This window comes from Heliangelus exortis, chromosome 9, assembly GCF_036169615.1.
Source record: "Heliangelus exortis chromosome 9, bHelExo1.hap1, whole genome shotgun sequence".
Lineage (NCBI taxonomy): Eukaryota > Metazoa > Chordata > Aves > Apodiformes > Trochilidae > Heliangelus > Heliangelus exortis.
The window spans coordinates 14,262,316-14,281,698 of record NC_092430.1 but is presented as its reverse complement, the minus strand read 5'-3'; the positions used below and the strand labels follow the sequence as shown (position 1 = coordinate 14,281,698).

Here is a 19,383-nt window from a genome sequence, read left to right as displayed (position 1 = left end):
TTTAGTAGATGGAAAAGCTGTCTCCTAAAAAAGTCAGCCAATAATAATTAAAGTCAGAGAGAAAGTATCCTTTGAAGTTTAAATATCTTAAACATTTTTCTGTTGTAATGTCTCCAACAAGGGGCTTACAGGTATTGTAACATATGCATCTCACACAGACCTTCCTAGGATTCCGTCCCTAGGTCATTACAGATGCAGGAGTTACCACTCATGTTGTTTTGTGTTTTCATAGTAAGGCGCTTGGAGAAGAATGTAAAGGAAGTGCTTGAAGATTTTGCTGAGGACAATGAAAAAAAAGTGAAGCTCCTAACTGGCAAGAGGGTCCAGCTCGCAGAGGATCTCAGTAAGTACCTACTTGATAGTGTTTTGGAACTGGATTGAAATAATCAAATTCTGTCCACTGTCCTTGAGATCATTCAGTGTGATGTGGGTTGTTGATGTGCTAGTATTTAATATCAGAATTCACCTTTTTCTTAAATACAGTGAGATCTTGTTGATTGAAAGGTGGACATGGGTAGTGTGATAAAACAACATAATCTACACTCAAAGTAAATTCACTGATACAAGTATATTGAAGAATTGATATTCACCAGGATATTGAAAACAAAGTTCGAACAGAGTAATATTGTAAAGAGAAGCTCTTGATTTTCAAGAACAACATGGTCAACCCACACCTTGGACATCTGTCTCTGGGTGATTCAGTCTTGACTGTAAGGAATTTTTTAAATTATAGAATTATATATTTCTGTGTCATAGAAAACAAATGTTTTGCTTACATTAAATTCAAAATATACAGATTTATTTTTTGGTAATGCTGGAAGTGCTGGTTTGGTAATTTAGGACAAATTGTCTATTTTTTTTTTACTAGTCTCTGAAGCAACAAGTGGGAGTATATAATTTTTATGGTGGGTTCATAATGCTCTCCAAATATCCTGCTTTGCTTTTGGAACCCTATATCAACCTCCATGTAGACGTTTTTTTAAGATGTGTGGAATGTGTTTTGCAAAATAAAACTTTTTCCTTTCTCTTTCTATCTATATGTTGAGATAAAACTAGTGTTAGCCTGCATGGCGGGACACAGTTCTTTAATGAGGAACTCACATCCTTTTATTAGTGAGCAGTGCTGCTTGCTTTCCTACTTTGACATGTTAATATTTTTTTCCAAGTAAATACTGCTATGGAGTCAACTTGGTGCTTTTGATTTATCCTTGAATATTCCAAGCTTCAAAACAAAGCAAAGGAGCACTAGCAAATACATAAGGGTTAAGTTAATCTGGCTTTGTTTTGCACAGAAATCAATTGGGAACTTTTGCATTGTCAGTTTTGCTTCTCACCATCTTCTGGAGTTACCTCCCATTTCAAAGCAGTAACTGCTTGGGTCATTATTTTGTAAACTAAGGCTGGACCTGTAAGAGCAGCCTGTCTGTGTTTATAATCCTAGGTGTTAGTGTAGTAGTATATATGCTTCAAGTTTTGAGCATGCATTTCATAAATTACAATGTAGCGAAAACACTGTCACTGCACTGTATTTCTTTATTCTAAGGAAAGAACTTTTATTCAGTATGAAGTAATGTATGATGACATCTTCTGTCTTATTGTATCTAGGGGAAGACTTTTAAAACTACCACTGCTTAGCTCCACAGTAATATCAGCCATGTTCTCTCTACCTTCTGTATGCTTTTATTGCTCAGTGGTTATAATTTTTATGGGCAGGTGACACAAAAAAAGCATTTCTTTGCCTTTCCCTCAGTGAATACACAGCTTTTCTGTGGTGCTGGTTTTTTTCATACTCCTGAGACAGACTTTGATAGCAGAGACTATTGAGCTTTCAGGAGGCTGCACAGTTTCATTCCTACAGCATTTAGTGATGATCAGGGCACTGCTTAAGGAAAAAAAAAATACCTGCTTCCCACAAACACATTTATAAAGTATTTGTATTTTAATTAGGAATGGATTGGAAGGAATCTCCTGAATCATAAAGTCCAGTATCTCTGTTCCAGGCAGCTGTGTTTATATAACCCAGCTCATTCATGTATCTTGAGTTCTGTCTTTAAATAAGTTAACTTCTTGGAGCTCACTGTTCATGCTGAAAACATGCTTGGGGATGTCATTCTTCTGATGGTTATGAACAGTCTTTTAATTTACATTCTACGTTTGTAAATAGACTGAGATCTGCTTCCTGACTGGAAACTGTACTTGCAATTCTAAGTTATTTATATACCTGAGGTTGGGATGCCAGCAGCATTGTCTCACTTTAGTACATCAGTCTTTTAATGCTGGGAGTGTTTTATTTTTTGTTCAGGATCCTGGCTAATGTAAAACTGTTTCTAACATGGGTGATCCAGTCTCAAAGAGAACTTTTATAAGATTCACAGCTTATTTGAGCAGATTTTGTTATCAATGTTCTTATAGTCTTGAATGGTACTTAAACCCTATATAAGAATGTTCCTTGATGAGCTTTGGGCCTTGAGTCTTGCTGCTCCTCAGTGTTTACTTCTACCATTTTACTGTAGATATGAAAAGAGTATAAATGGAATCTTTGAACGTTTTCTAACAAATTACATTTTATAATTTACTGAAGGTTAATTTTTCTCAAAAAAAAAAAAGGCTTTAAATGTAATGTAACTGTACTACTTATAAGTATCATCGTGATACTTGTACTAGTGGACAGTTACTTAAGTTCATGGAACTAAAGAAGCCCTATGACTAGAGATCATCTGGAAGAAAGAATCATAAGATATGGAAAGGGGCAGAGCAGATGAATAGCAGAATTGGAAAAATTACTTTTAAGATATCCTAAAATGCAATCCATCCATAAGAATGCATGTATATTGAAAGAGGCTTGTGGTCAGTGTATCTCAGTGTCCTGTCTCTGGTAACAAGGAGGCCTCAGTAGTTACGGAATAGCCTAAGAACAGGTTAAGCAAACAGTAGTATTTGCCTGGTATGTTCTTTCAGCATCTAACAATCTGTGGTTCCAAGATTCCTTAATCCTGAGGTAGTATCTTTGATTAATAGCCATTCATGTTGTTGGGTTTTTTTTTTCCTCCTGTGAATTTCTCTTAATTGCTTTTTGAACTCATATAAACTTTGGCATCTGCAACATCCTGTGGTAATTGGTTCCAGAGTTTAACTACACATTGTGTGAAAAAGTACTTCCTTTTGTTTGTTTTTGAGCAACCTGACAGTTTCATTTGGCTCTTTTTAGTTATTGCACTGAGAAACTTTCCGTAATCTTTATGCATTTTTTATGTCATATGTCACTCATGACTTTATAGATGTTTATGCTATTTGCACTTACAATTTTTTCATGGCTTGAAAAGTTTTCATCTGTGCAGTTGCTCTTTATATGGATATTGTTTCATATCTTCTAGTCAGCCTCGCCACTCACTTCAGAATTTTTTTTTCGTTCCATTAATTCAGATAGTTTTCTCCTGTATCCATTTTTAACATTTCCAAAGTGATTGACAGTGAACATTCACGTAGGCAGCTTCTGAACTTACTGAAAAATTAAAAATTTTAAATGTAATAAAATGTGGGGATTTTCATGCGAAATTTGTTAAAACTGTAAAAGTGCTGGCATTTGCTGAGTTTTGGGATCTTTTTGATGGCAATGCTAAAGTGAATTGATTATTTATTAAAAAAAACCCCTAAGTCTTTGAAGCTAACCCTTCACTAGGACTGTGTCTTTCTAATTGTTTTTTAGCATTGGGTAATAAATTTTTCTTTTCTAGAAAAAAAGTATACATAGGTGAAAAAATTTCATGTCAAGTTAGTATTTTTTCTGCTATTTTATTTTCAAGACAAATGAGAGTAGGAATTTCAGCAAAACTACTCAATAATTATATGCAAAATTCATAACATGGACAAATCTCAAATTCGTAGACTACTTTATAACATAATTTATAATGTTTTTTTAATGTTGAGCTTCTAGAACTAAATGTTTCTACCATTCCACTCTGCTGGACTTTTCCTTTTTATGTAAAGGGCCAAAGCCAACTTCTTCAATAGTGTGAGTGTTTTGTGGTGGTGAAGTTGCTGTACAGCTTTCCAACACAAGATGCAAACAATGCAACTTGAATGCTTTAAACACTTAGGGGGAAAGGGTATATTCCATTCTCTTACCCTAAACCTAAGCTATGTATGTTCATATTGCAGTAGCATGTAAAATGTGATAGGTGGTGCACGTGCACAGTGAATGCGTAAGGAGACTCCTAGATGGGGGCATTTAGTAGGAGCTTTACCACTGATTTCCCAAGAGATGAAATTTCACAGACCCCAAGGAAACACACGTGCTTTGTCTTCACTTATTTCTTCTCCTTTGTTCCTTTTAAACAGCTAAACTACGAATTTTGCAAAGGCATCTTTTATGTGCACAGTGTAAACATATATAAGGGTAGTATGTGCAAAGTGTCTTACCTAGGTCAGCATGCTGTTCATCCAATATCCTGTTTCCTCACAAGTTAAAGAAGGAAAAGAAAACCCAGAGCTTCACCAAATTATAAGTAAAACCATCTGCATTTACACAGGAAGAGTAATTGAAAGGAGGTGGGAAGGGACTTGCAGAATGCTTGTGGAAACTTGATCCTGAAATTACTAGGTATGAATGTGAAGGGGTCAGTCTCCAAGTTCATTTGTCAGTAGTAATGACACCTCTACAGGTGTCATGGGCTAGCTGAGACTTCATTCTGCACAAAAGCTTTTTGAGGAAAGAGCCCTCACATGAAGAAAAGATAGCTGAGGACCATTTGTTTAAATTGTCATAGATTTGTAAGGTATGAAATACAGCAGTTTGCAGAACTCAATTATTTTCTTGTAAAGACTAAAACATAGAAGCTAAATAAACCAGTGTTAACAGTAAAATGCGTTCACGTTTATCTGAAATCATTCCTTAAAAATCACTGCATTAAATTCTTAACTTTTTCTCTTGTTTTGAATCTGTTAGTGTTGAATATATAGGTTTTGTAAACTTTGAGCATGACTGATTTAATATCATATACATATAATAAACTTGCCATTTTAATAGACTTGAAAAGCTAATGTTAGCTAAGGTTGGTATCTCAGCAAGGTGCTGACTCAGGTTCTGGGATTCTTGTACTGAATGTGGCTGAGTGTACTCTGTTCTCTGTGTACCAGTAACAAACTAGTTTATATCCAAGTGAGTCTCTTTTTGTTATGAATTTATGTAAAGTTGAGGATGAAGTCTGTGAGCACTACTTCGCTCTGTGAGCAGTACTTTGCTCTGTGGTTACATTTTTTTGTTTGTTTGTTTATTTGTTTCATTGCTGTTAGCTGCAGAATAAAAATGTGTGAAACTAATCTTATATTGTGGTCATTACTGTAGCCTAATTAAATTCCAGTCCCTTGAGGTGACTGTCAACACTATTTTGTTTTGACCTTTGTCCTATGTGACATTGTTGATTACCTGTGCTCCTTAAAATCATTCTTTGACTTTGCTTTATAAAGTTTTTGCTTCCATTTACTGTTACAAGCTTCAACTTTTTAAAAAGGTCACAATGTTTCATAGGGGGCAATGCTCAGCTGTAGGGGGAAAGATCTTTCAAGTAAGTAGACCTTAAGTAATTTTCCCCTGTAAACCAGAGGCACACAAAACAGGTCAAAAGGCAGTGGTCAGGAGTCCTTAAATCAGTCCTTAAGGTGCTTTTTTAGAACCAGCATGTTTTACAAGTGTTTACAAGATACGAGGGGAAAAAAAAATGTATGATTTTGAAGTTACATGAATGTGAAGCCCGAGTGTTGTCCCTGCTGCTCAAAAGCAGAACTTGGGAAGGAAGAAAACATCCTAGGAAACCCAAATGGACGAGTAATTTTTTTACAATATGCAGAATTAGTTACTTTTTGCTGTCATTTCTTCCCCGGTGCCTAAATTAGGAGTTTCTGAAGCTACATAAGTAAAAATATGGGCACCTTGCAGTTGTGAGACAACTCACAGAAGTGACAGCAGTCTTGCTTTGCTTCTTTCAACTGGCCATAGCAGTGAGGAGCACTCAGGTATAGTTGGATCCTCAGTTGGCAGAATGTCACCAGGAGATAGTAGCCTTCTAACCTTACAAAACAAGACAGCTCATTTTCCTCTAGCAATTAGCAAAGAGATCTCTAAGTTCTGGTAAGCACATGCAGGGTAGCTGTTATCTTCAGTCTTCTGCCAGCAACTTCCCTCAGGATGTTAATACAGCCTGCATCTTGTCAGAGGCTGGTTGTCATTTAGAGCATATTAATTTCTGCCCAAATCTCAATCAGTCAACTAAAGTGTTCATATGGACCATCTGCATCTAACAGGTACAATCTTGTGTGCTGGTGTCACCAGTGTGCTGGTGGCAGTATGACTCCTGTGCTCCCTTTGAGTTCTGTAGAGGTCCTGGTGCTCCATGGTGCAGGAAATCATGAGGCAACATGCTTGAGATCAACTTGGGCAATTGCCTTCAATTTCTGCTACTACTGAAGAAGAGCAAGTCAATAACAAGTCATGCCATTTTTTTCAGTAGATTTGCTAACTTTCTGGTACTCTGTTAGAATGCAAATTAATTGTGCATGATTGTCATGTTTTAATTCCATGTAGGTTATTTATGAAATTAACCCAAGCAACTGTTCTTTGACATCAAAGACATTGGTTGAATGTTTAAGTTAATCTGTTGTATTTATTCTTTGTGTTCTGGGGCAGCTGCACAAATCTAATGAATTAAAACTGTAAGAATGTGTAGGATGGTCTGTGTCAAAGTGCAGATAAGGTAGTTCCTGCTTTATGTCATGGCAGAAAGAGCTTTAAAAACTGCATCTTTCCAGGGAGAGAATTAATCCTCAAGGGAGCACATACATCACTTGTAAACCTCCTGTGATGGAGTGATGGTTTACTTAACTTAAGAATCCCAGATGACCAAAGTCTGTCTGCTGATTTTTTTTTAAAGTTATTGATGAAGAGTTAGGCACTGATGTCCAGGTTCTAAAACAGATCCTTGCAAAGTTCAGCATATTTGTCACTGACTAAGAGAAGCCTATCATTTAAAGTTGACAATGAAAAATAATGATAAACTGCTACATGAGTAATGACATATTTAATGCCTGTTAATCTTACCCTAGACCCATGTCTCTTGTACTTGAGAGTCATTCTGGCATTGTCTGCCAAATTCTCTTTTTTTTCCTAAAATTCCATTAATGAATGATGCAACTAATTGGAGGCTATTCTCTTTTTAGTACTGGTTGCTTTTGAGTGTACCTATTAATCAAAATTTAAATAAGTACACAACACATCGTGGAGAGACTGCTATTTGTATAAATGCAAATTTTTTAACTGACCAATGTATGTGTTTGTTTTGAACTACTATGGAAGTGAGGAATTTAACATTCACATTTCCAAAAGCTGGAGATGTCAGTGTCATTCATATTGCATATTGTTGACCTTGTAGTGGAGTCCACTTTGCTTATAGTTTGGAAGTCTATATGAAAACAAGAAGGAAGGAAATCTTTTCAGTTAGGAATGATAACAAACTAAGAAAAAATAATAGAAGAACTGTTGTTCTTCAGGACATGATGACTTACGTTTCTCACTATCAAGAATTAAGTTCATTACTATTATTAAAAACTTATCTCATCACCATTTCCTTTTCTGACATATTTCAGAGAGACTTTCATGTAAGCAGAATATTATTTTATTATGTTGCTAACTTGTATGTTTCATCTTGAGTGAAAAACCAACAATCACCATTTATGTCTTATCTGAAATTCTCTTTACAGTTTCATAGCCTTAAGCTTACAATACCCTTTACATAAGTAATTTACCTTTCTAGCTGTATATTGTATAGCTGTCTTTTCTGCATAAGAAAAATTTTGTTTGGTTGGTTGGTTTTTACATCACTGGATGCATCATTGGGTAATGTTTCTGGTTTGCCTTTTTGCTTTTCTCTATTTCCACCCACAATAATGAGCATCATCATGTTTTGATTAATTCTACTTTAACAGTTTTGATTTTGAAATTAAATCTGTCTCTAAATGTGATTGAAGATGTGAGTCTGTTTTATTAGGTTACCTTGTATTTCTGGTACTAAGCTCCTTCTAGCTGTCCAGTAAATTATGTTGGAAGATTGATTTGTTAAAAGATTTTTAATTTAAAATCTAAGGTAAAGACAGACAACTGAAAGGGGCCCAAATCCTTGCTTGCTATTGCAGGCATTGTGACTCTCAAACTTTCAACTTAATATAGATTTGTACATTAAGCTAACCTTAATGACAGTACAGAAGTATATGCTAGTTTGTGACCTCATAGCACAACATGGTAATGTTTCATTTCTTTACTGATATGTAATAGCCATAGAAACATCTTGTAGACAGTCTGTAGTCTCTACACAACTGCCAGTTTCAGCCTCATACCTCAGCTCAGCTCCCTTATGCTCTGTCAGAAAGACTTCATGTCAGCTTCAGGAGCCCTGCGGATTGCTCCAAGAAATACAGGCAGCTTCTCTGCTGTTCAGCTGAGGAAAAGGGGCAAGTTGCTGAATCTCTTTCATTAAGCTGCAGAGGTCTCGCTTGTGAATCTGGGGCAGCTATAGATCAAGACATTGATTGATTAGTAATCTACAGTTTCATCCGCACAATGCACAGCTCCTGTTTCTGGTGCGAAAAAGCATTATTAGTTATGCTAAAACAGTGTTCCAGTGCTCAATAGCTTGTAACAATAGCTGAAGTCTTTTCAGACAAACTGTCTTCTGCTCCCTTGTTATCTGTAGCCTGAAATAAAGGTAATACTGTGTTGTGTGGGCAGCTGATAGCTTTGCTTAGATATGGTATGCAGGGCTTAATATTTAATCTGATAGTAATAATTGCAACAAAATTTACTTCAGTGATGGTAGCTGCAGGCTTTTTTGTATCTGTCTAAAGGGAGTTTTTAAGAGTAAGATTTTATTAGATTTCTACAGCAGGCTAAAAACACAATCTGGAGGTGGTCTTTTCTTGTTTTAGAAATTCACCTGCAACAGGGGAGATAAAATGTGCACTACAGATAATATGTATTTGTAGAATGCAGACTCCTTAATGTTTTCTCCTGTTAATGCCATGGAAAAGGAGATTTTTTTTTTGTTTGTTTGTTTTTAAACCGGGTCACCAGCAGGCAGTTGCTGATGAGTTAATATCCACTAAATTGGTATGTTTGCTGATCCTTGGAGATTTTAATAGTGAAATAGGATGCTCATGTACTTAAATGAAAGCATCTCAACTGATGGACTTGGATAGCTAGAGCATGTTCCTGTCCATCTCGTTCTTTTAAGTGATACCTGGAGTACGGGTATTCTAGATGTTGCTCAGATTAAAATACCTTTTATCTCAGGATGACAAAAGGGATCTGAAGTAGGCAGAAAAATTGTCAGTAACTGTAATGGTGGGTGTTCAGCTTCATATGTCTTCAAGGGGAATTATAAAAGCAAGGTGATTTATAAATGTATTAACAACATTTTTGTATAATAATTATAGAGAGCATACTTAAACTGGCTGCAAATTCAAATCTCAATATATATTGCAATGTATGTATGTATGAAACGTAACAATGTAGGAAAGCACCAGTTAGCATCTGCAGTCTAACCACTAGTAACTAAAAAGTATGCTAGTTATTTTCTGCAAGCTTGCATTTTAAAGGCTGTATATCTTTAATGCTTCATGGATTTACTACGTGAGCTACTATGAATTCAATTTAAACTTTTCATGGTTCTGTGGTGCTTTTATTACACTAGTGAAGTAATTGTTTAAAAATCATTCACATGATTCATCCTCCTGCTCAGCCTTTTTTAAAAAACTCTTAGCTGCTGAAACTCTTCTTGACAAACTAATATTTATAGCAGTTTGACAGCAGGATGAGGAACAGCGTTTGTCTTTGTAGCAGCTTAAAGAAAAGGCCTTTCCAGCACCCAGCCATGCAGTCACAATCTTGACCTCTTTCTTATGCTGGGAACATGCATACAGCAGACAAGCAGCACCTCCCATGTGTTTTCTTGACCCTTTGACTGTCCATTCACTTCCCATCTGTTTTGCAGCCTTAAAGGAACAGAGGGGGCCCTCTACTTATAAATCTGTCTTTGCAGCTGATAAATGATGTTCTGTCTCTTTAAGGACAGCCTGGGTGGTTTTGCTTCCCACCTTCCCTTAAAGTTTTAGCTTTCTTCTTAGCCTCATCCAGAGGAAAATATGGTATGTGAACAAGAGGAAACTGGCAAAAAAATGTGATGGGTAGTTTCAAAGGATTTTCTTAAATTCAGCAGGATGTGCCTTGCAGTGATCAGTAGATGATAGTAGCTGTTAGGCTGTGGCTGTGTGAGGCAAGGGAAAACACGTTGATGCAGGTCTAACGATGGGTGGAAAGTCTGCTTTCTGGGGCATTATTTGGAGTGGCTGTAAGCATGCTGCCTCATACAGTTCCAATAAGAAGTAAAGCTTTTGCATGGCCCTTAGAAAATACAGGAATGTGGTACAAAAGATGTTGTTACCTCCACACGTCCTTCACCTGAGTGCTCACAGGGGCTATACACAACTGTGAGTTTTGTGTCTTAAACAGCCCTGAGCTACAATTCAGCTTTCAATAGGATACTATGGATGGACATTTCCAGTTTTTAATAGTGTGCTTCTGGGCATTCTGGTGAAATCTGACAAGACCAGGCTTTCCTCTTTACTGTAGGAAAGATGATGCACTCACAGCTGTAAATTAAACATTTCTGCCCCTGTAGTTAATTAACAATAATGTAGAAATAGCACAGCAAGCAGTGAGAATGCTTGTAGGCAAAGAAGGGATTAAAAAGGAAGAAGGAAAAAAAAAGAGACTAAAGTCTAAGCACAGTCCAGAGCAAAAGGAATATCAATCCTGAGCTTTCAAATATCAAAGCCATGTAAGCATTACTTGGAGGTAAAGAACATTTTTAATGTACAACAGAAGGATTTATGAGATATTAACACATTTTTGTAGTGGTTGATTAGTGGCTTAAATTGCATCAAAATACAAAATAAAGATGGATTTATGTCCAGAAAGATTTTAGGTTTTTTTCCTTAATGTTGTAACTGAAATTTCATATCATATGGGCAAACTTGTAAACAGGAAAGGGAAATTTTTTATTTGCCCCAGTACTCGTGCAGTTTCTCCTTGTCATATAGACAGACACAAAGATTTTTTTAATTCTGTGCTAAAACCATTGGTTTTTTAAAGGTAAGTATGTATGATTTGAGTGTCTGAAAATTCATTTATCTTCAGAAGCATAAGCAAGACAGGTTTTGTGTGCAGATAACTTTATCTGTGGATGGATCTTTCTGTGTTCACAGTGTATCCAAATCCGTATTACAGATCAATTAGCCTGGTTTTGAGCCTTCTAGGTTTAGGATCACAGTATTAATGAAAAGAAAATGTGTGGGCAACAATATCATTTCATATGGAGATAAGGAGAGAGTGAGCATGAATGAGAATCTCAAGACCTCTGAATAAAGAGTTTCCTTATTCTGTCAGTGAACTCTTATGGGATATGGAGGGAGGATTATGGGAATATTCATGACTAGATCAAGAGGTATAATGAGTTGTTGTGTGAACCAGCTTATCTTTTAGGTAAACATGGGGTAAATGGGAAGTAGAATAGGCATTAGTTGCCCCTTGGCCTGTGGATTTTGCTATTATAAGGATGGAAACATGGGTTTAGTTACAGTTACTCTTCGTTGATTTTATTTGGTTTCTGATCACTGTTTAACACGTGGAAGAATTATGTATTTGTAACCAGGTCTGAGTTAAAACTACCAAAGACCACATCATCTTCCTAGAATCCAGTGTAAGCAGTAGTATATATTTAAACTTATGCAGTACCATATAGTAAGAGTGTAGTATTTTAATGGCCTTCTGTGATATTGGAGTGTTGCACAACAGTGCTAGGGTAATTCAACCTGTTACAAAAACAATTTACTAGCAAGCTGAATGCTTATAATCTTGATTTATTTGTACATGGGAAAAAAGAGTATCATAAAACCTAGAAAGAGCAAGAGGTCTTCTTTATCTATTTCTAAATTTACTTACTATGAAAGTATTCTTACCTGAAACCCAAATTATGAACATGCCAAATCCAGAGCATCAGCTTACCTCAAAGCAAAATATATTTACAAGTGTAAGTCACGAATGTTTTGATATAGGTGTCAGTCAAAACTCTGCAAATGTGGGTACACCATCTCCTTTGGGTGCACAGAGGAGAGAGCATCCCAAAATAAAGATGAGTGACATCTGACTCTCAAATTTTAACAATTACTGTTCCAAATGCAATGTCACATGGTGCTGATGAAGATATGAGCAGTTATCCGAGAATTGCAAACCCTGTACTTGCACTCATTAGAAGAATTTTGCCCAAGCATTAATCTTAATAAACCAGTAAATACTAATGTTGGATAAAATCATAACTCTGCCATTAGCCTATTTAAAAAATAAACCTATTTAGTAGGATGCTTCCTTGTGCTACAGAATGGGCTAGTGGGAAAACATTACAGGTTGACTTGGGGTCTGCTGCTGCAAAAGGCTGTACTACTGCTAGGAATACAGGGAGTAGCATGAGTAATTGCAGCTATTTGGCAGTCATTGTAACTGTTCTTTTTCAAGAATAGCCAACGTGTTTTTTCAAGGTATTAAATTACCTGAAGACCTCATAATTATTACAGTTAAGCAATCATTTCAATTCAGTCCAAGTATAAAAACTAATAAATTGCTCATAATATGGAGGCAATTTTAGTATGTCTGTTCTCTGAGCAAACACATCTGATTCAGTATATTCTGGTGGAATACTTATTTGGTATCCTGTTATTTTAATATGTCTTAATCAGAAAATTAAAATAGATTTTGTTGGCACAGACCTTTCTTAAGGGTGGAATAATAATTATAGATTTTTGCTGATGTCATTAATTTTCAGGACTGTAATATTTCATTAGCAGGAGGTTGAGAAGGGAATTTATCTCCACTTAATACTGCTAAATCTGCCTTCTTTCACTGAGTCTAATGGCTTGATCAATATAAAGAACATACTTGGAAAAAGCATGTAGCAATTAAAAAATCTACATCAAAAATAGAGCTGTTGAAAGCACAACATGAAGAGATCGGCTCCAGTTATCAGTGGCAACTTCTGCTCATTTTGGAGACTGAGATCTAGGATTATTAATTTCCAAAAATGTCAACTGTATCCAAGCTAATAGGATGTTATTTCAAAGGCTAGGATTTTTAAAGATACATCATGCATCAGCACTGGAAGCAAACCCAGGTAGTTCCCTAAATAAATGTAACAGAAAAACTGTTTTCATTACGTGAGTTTTATATACTGACATACAAACAATACATAGTTGTGGGTTTTTTTCATTTAATACATAGTCTTTTTTCCATTTAAAAGATAATAATGAAAACATTTCAAATGTGCTTTGTAAGAAGTGGTCATGGGATGGCTTATTTTTTCATTGTCAGCTTTCTAAGATTCTCTCTCCTGAACTGAATCAAGGATTTTTATTTTCTTTTTTTTCCTGGTAAAAGTTTTGATTACTGCTGTTTCTTCCAAGATGCCATCACACCAATTGTAATCTTCAAGTAATATCAAAGTACATTTAAAAAAAAAAAAAAAAAAAAAAAAGAGAGAGAACAAAATAAAATCAGCTGAAAATCAAAGTTCTTCTTGGTGTTTTCTTTAGGATTCCAAGTGTGATTCACCCTCACTGCACCACCTGTGTTTCTAGTTAAGCACCATTGGGGGTGGGGACACTGAAGTGTTGAAATCCTAAGTGCCTTGCCCTTGGTCACCCACGAATTGTACAAAAGATACAAGTTTGAGATTCCTCATTCCTTACCCAGGCTATTTTCTATATAATCTTTCAAATGCTAATTAAAAATCTCTACTTCTGTTAGAACAATGCTTTTGTTGAGATTTTATTACTGGTTTTGGTTTTACTCTAAAATGGATTTCATAACTATCAGTGGGATTATAACCTTGTTAGCGGATAAAACTTTTAGTTCCCTTAACTGAATTATTAGATCATTCTCTTTGGAGGTAATATTTTTTTTTCCACTCTTGTTTATGTATGCCACTTAAGGGTGATGTTTATTTTTCTTTATTTTGCTCTTATTTCAGCTCAGCAATGCAAGTTTATAACATATGGTATTGCTAAAGAGAAGAAAACATTCAAAAAAGACTTAAAAAGCTCAAACCTTGTATTTCATATAAAGGAACATATGGCTTTAATCCAATAGTATTTTTAGCTTGAAATAAAATTGTCTGTGTTTATGCTCATCTAACTTATTTTTGTCTGTCCTACTGCTCTCCCCCTTTTTCTTCATACTTCTGAAGTATGTGTTTTTCATGGCTATAATCACACACAGAAGGAGCTTCAAATGAGGATGTGGTGAGAGAGAAGCAGGAAATTTTGCAGGCTTTGGATTCCAGCTATGTTCTAAATCTTGCTTCATAAGCAATTTAATAAATCAAATAGTTTATATGATGACAAGTGTTGTTCGGAATTGAGAAAAGAATGGAAAAATGCCTAAACCCCTGAATTTTTCTCAATCACTGGTGCCTTTTCATTCTTGGTAGCCATTTGTAGTTGTGTTCAAGTCATATTTTTGTACAGAAATATATGACCAGGTTTAGTATTTACATAAATATATAAATAGGATTCTGCCCACATCCATCTTGTTACTACATCTTTAACACTGTGCATACCCTTTTGAATAGGTGTCTTGAATACTGTATTTCATTCCCTGAAATCTTCCCTGATGAAAGGGCTTTAGCTTGTAACTCTTTTTAGAATTATTAGTAATGTTTGTGACACTTGCTATGGATAATGAAGATATTTCATTAAAAGAGAAAGGGATTAGTGGGTATTATTTACAAGTTCCCTATGTGTTACATGTCTGCAGTAGTTCTGCTGTCCATAATCTAATGGAAATATCAGGGGGTTTTAGGTTCAATGTTTCTAGTATTGTGTTGCTGTATTGAATTACTAAATTAGCACAATAGTCATAAAATACATTTGTAGAGGTTCTTCAAAAAGAGTTTTGTTTACTTTTATGAAGAAAAATGTTCTAAATCTTAGTAATTAAGAAACTAAATGCAGAAGGTAATACTGATGACAGCACGTTCATGTTTGCAGGTTTGTGGGTTTGTTACATTTTTTTTTCTTTCTATCCTCAGTTAAGTACTGGGTATTTTAATGGTGATATTCTTAATTTCTCCAGAAAAAGTTCGGGAAATCCAGGAAAAACTTGAAGCCTTCATAGAAGCCCTGCATCAAGAAAAGTAGATTCTTCAAGCAGGTAATCATATTTAAATCATGAAAACATCGCTACAGTATTCTTCCTGTTCAGTATAAAATGATGACCCATCTATTCTAGATGCACAGACTTTGTGAAAATTCCTTTTTGTTTTATTCCAGTTCCTGGCTGCTTCTTGCTTCTAATCTGCAGAGCTATACTTTTATGCTACAAGCAGATATGAAACATAATAGAAATACAATTACTGGGTAGTTATTCAAATACTGTGAAATACTGTAGGCTATTTGATTATCTTCATTATTTTTATCTGTGTTAAGAGAAAGAAGGCATAACTAGCTGGAATAAAAATTATGGGAACACTTTCTTTGTCTATAAAAACATTTTGATTCCTTTTTTTTCATTAAAGGAAATTATATTGTTAGCAAAAATATTTGTGTGCAAGTAATTTCCAAATTTCTTTCTTCTGTATTAATTCACAAAAACATAAGCTGAAGTGCTGTCATATATTTTCACACATCTTAAAATAATCTCCTTTCTGTTTCAACAGCAGCTTTACACAAGAATGCAGCCTTTACCAAGATATCTTGCACAAAGAAGATTGAATAGAATTGGCTTTTGTATCCCATTCTTTTTCCTGTCTTTATTGGGAACATCCTGAAATGTTGGAGGAGAAAGAAAATGATACCTTATGGGATTGAGAAGTTCAGTTAAAATCCATCTGTGCTCTTTTAATTTTTGAAGCTACATGCCCACGACTGAAGAATTCTGAGTTCTGAGAGAGCTTGGTAGCTTGCAGAAGTTGTACATTTAAGGTTGTTTTTTTTTCCTGAAAGGAAAAAAAGCCTTTATTTTTGGCATCTGTCTTGTATGGTAGAGCTGGATCAGGTTTCAGAAAAAGGAGTTTTATGTTGTAGTTTTCTTGCCTGCAAATGATCCTGGGAGTTTGACATGAAGTTTTAGTATTTGTATGTACATTAAAACACTCTTCTAAGTAATGCCATTTGTATTTTTTATGCTCTGTGTTGAAGCATTCTCTGATTTCTCTGGTACAGATTTAAAAGCATGGTATCCAGATATTGAGAGGAAGTTGTGGATTTCATTAAATTCCTAAACTCTTGAGAGACATCATCCAAGCAATTCTTGTAGTGCTTTCAAGTGAAAGTACAGACTGCTGTTCACTGACACCTTGAAAGGTTTGGCTCAGGAAATAATGTCAAGAGATGCACATTTTTCCCCATTCTTTCCTAATATATGTTGTTGCTCCTGAATCGTAGCCAATTTCATTTCTGCAGTCGCACCAACTCTGATTTCCTTGTTAACTCCTCCCTTCACCATAGGTATAAAGTAACCTGATTTGAGTACATGTGAAATATAGAAGGATGCTCTGTAGAGTCCCAGCTTGCCAACATCCTTAACTAAAAAAGGAAAAATACAATTAATTTCATTTTGTAATAGCTATTCTAAGACACAAATTGCTTTTATCAGAATGTTATGCACAAGGCCCTTCTGCACCCACTTGATTTCTATCATTCAGTATAGTAAAAACAGTAAGTGGTCTTTCTTTTACTGACTTTCATTTTTGCCATAGAAGTTTCACTTTTGACAAATTTAAGCACTATATAGTCTCTATATCCTAGGTGCCTGGTGATTAATCACCACCATATTTCTCGGCCCATATTTTGCCACAAATGGTCTGGATACATTTCTGAATACTTCTATGGAAGAAATCAGAGTTTTACAGTTGTGTAATTAAGTACTTGAAAAATTGACCTCTGTTTATTTTTCCCTTTTGAAAAGACTAATGATCTTGATATATAACAATTAAAAGAGGATTCTGAACATTTTCCAACAGATACTGTTTCCGTTTGCTCTCAGTGGAAACAATACAAAATATGGTAACGTGTTCCCCAAATGTTCAGACCTAAAATGTTTAGTCAGGTGGATGGAACATTAACATAGAGCTACTCATAAAATGGTGTTGAAAGGTTAAGTATTTCAAGGTAATCTAGCAATGTACTGGAATTCTCTGTTTTATATTATTTCCTGAAAATGAGTGTTTAAGAACAGAAAAATGTAGAAATTGCTTGTGGCATCATCATTCTCTGAAGATAACTTCACAAATATAAGTTTGCACAATTCTGAAGGCAGAGTCCTTAGGCTGTATAGCAAGTGAAATAAGTCTGTACTTGTGTTAAATCCCTCTTTGTAAAAAACAACAACAACAAAAAACACAAAAAAAAAACTTTTGCATTTACCTGGAGATCACTGTTTGAAATTTCTGTGTAATGTAAATGTTGCAAAATGTTGCATCCAGTGGCCCAGTTTAGTGTGATGTTCCTGCAGTTTTAGTTCCAACTTCTGTGCTGCTCATCTAAGACTAAGCATGATGTATTCCATGAAAACTAGGTATTTATTGAATAAAAATGTAACTGAAGGAATAATAAAATGTGGGTTTTGAACACAGTGCAATTGCACCTAGTACAGAAGTCATTTTGGCCTTCTTTTTCTCATTTGATAAATTCTGAAGAACTATATTGTTAATGATATTAAAGTATTTGCTTCAGAATTGCTGCATCAGCACCAAGTTAGTGGTAACTGTACTAAATGTCACTTTTTACTGTGTAAATTAAGGGACCTTTACCATACCATTTCTGTAAGACATTTAGACAAAGATGTCTTATGAAAAATCTTATCTCTCTGGAAGTTTAGATAAGGAACTGATACAGTATAAATTACAACTGGTTATTGAGTTTATAAGGAGCAAAGACTAATCTGTAACTTCTGTGGCTTTGTGAGATTAGGGGAAGGGTCAGCAAATGCAATTACAAATATTCTGTAAATAGGTGTTGGATCCCCAAAGCATCTTCTTTACTCTTATGTAGATAGGATATTTGTTTTTCAGAAAATGAGACATATATGAACAAAGGTTTAAATATTAATGGTCAAGAGATTTTCTGTTGCTTCTTCATGAAAAAGATACTAATGCTGCTTTTTCAAATGTGAGAAATTATTCCTGAGTGGTTATTAGTAACCTCATCTCAATTTATCAGAGTGCAAGAGATTAAAATCTTAGTATGAAAGTGTCAAAAGCAAGTGTGCTTAAGTTAGAAAGAAAAAAGAGTGAAGTTCTTAGTTATTACAAACATATTTGTGTGCTGTATTTCACCATCAAGGATATATTAATTTTTTGACTGTTTTGAACCTAAACAGAACTATGGTGTATTTCCAGAATTAAAGTTTATATAGTTTAATTTCATATATCTTAAACATAACATAGTAACTCTAGTAATTGTATTTTAAAAAGCTGAATGTTGATTCCAGCAGCTATTGTACTGTTTCTTGAGTTGACTCTGGGTAGGGTTCTGGACATAAATTCAGAAATGAGCCTTTGACTATGGGGCTGGTTCTGGAATTGGCTTTAAGTATTGTTCTAGCAATATTTTTATCTGTTTCTGCTGAATAGCTGTTTACTGTGCAAATGTTTGTGTGTTTGTGTTGCAGAATGCTGATAGAAGGCTGTTTATTTTGCTGTTGGAAGTCTGTAGGGTCTAATAGGGCCTCCAGAGCAGTGCATCCAAACCTGTGTGGTGATTTCACACTGACTTTAAAATGGATTTCTGAACTCTCCTTGGTATTGACAATCAATGAGATGAACTTTGTTCAGGTTTCTCAGCTGGAGGACAACGAAAAATTTTCTGAAGGCTAATCAGAGTAGTGCATTTGTTTAACACCTTGGATTTCCTAGTATAAGGGAAGAAGTGAAGTATAAATTAAAAGGATATTTTATAATAAGGTTTATAACAAATAGTTTGTTTTGTATCCTCTTTAATGTTTCAGAGACTTCTTTTTAGGAAAGAGCTGGGCATCACAGCACAAGACTGACAGCTGCTACGTTGTTAGAACTGCAGGGGACAAACATGTTATGTTTGTGCTCTGCTACTATCAATGTTGCTATTTGGAAAAGACAATCTCAAACCCTTGACTTAATCTGCACATTTCTGTTTCATAAAGGAGCATCTCTTCCAGGCTGCTGGAATACAGTAAATTTCACAGCAAATTCCTCTTTTGATCTAGAAATCATTTCACTACAGAAATCATAACCAGAAAGCTTTTTAACTTCT

General features: G+C 35.1%; 1 protein-coding gene across 9 annotated transcripts in view; it reads left to right on the top strand.

Moving 5' to 3' along the window:
* The window catches only part of OPA1 (OPA1 mitochondrial dynamin like GTPase), a 50,477-nt gene extending 32,737 nt beyond the window's left edge, over nt 1–17,740 (top strand). For 5 of the 9 annotated variants that reach the window (XM_071752267.1, XM_071752269.1, XM_071752265.1 and 2 more), the window contains 3 exons: nt 233–343; nt 15,227–15,304; nt 15,810–17,740. In XM_071752267.1, coding sequence (XP_071608368.1) covers nt 233–343; nt 15,227–15,291 — 176 coding nt within the window. In that variant the 3' untranslated portion in view covers nt 15,292–15,304; nt 15,810–17,740. The remainder of the gene's footprint in view (nt 1–232; nt 344–15,226; nt 15,305–15,809) is intronic. The other 4 variants (XM_071752270.1, XM_071752266.1, XM_071752272.1 and 1 more) reach the window with 1 other exon arrangement.
* The last annotated feature ends 1,643 nt before the right edge of the window (nt 17,741–19,383 follow it).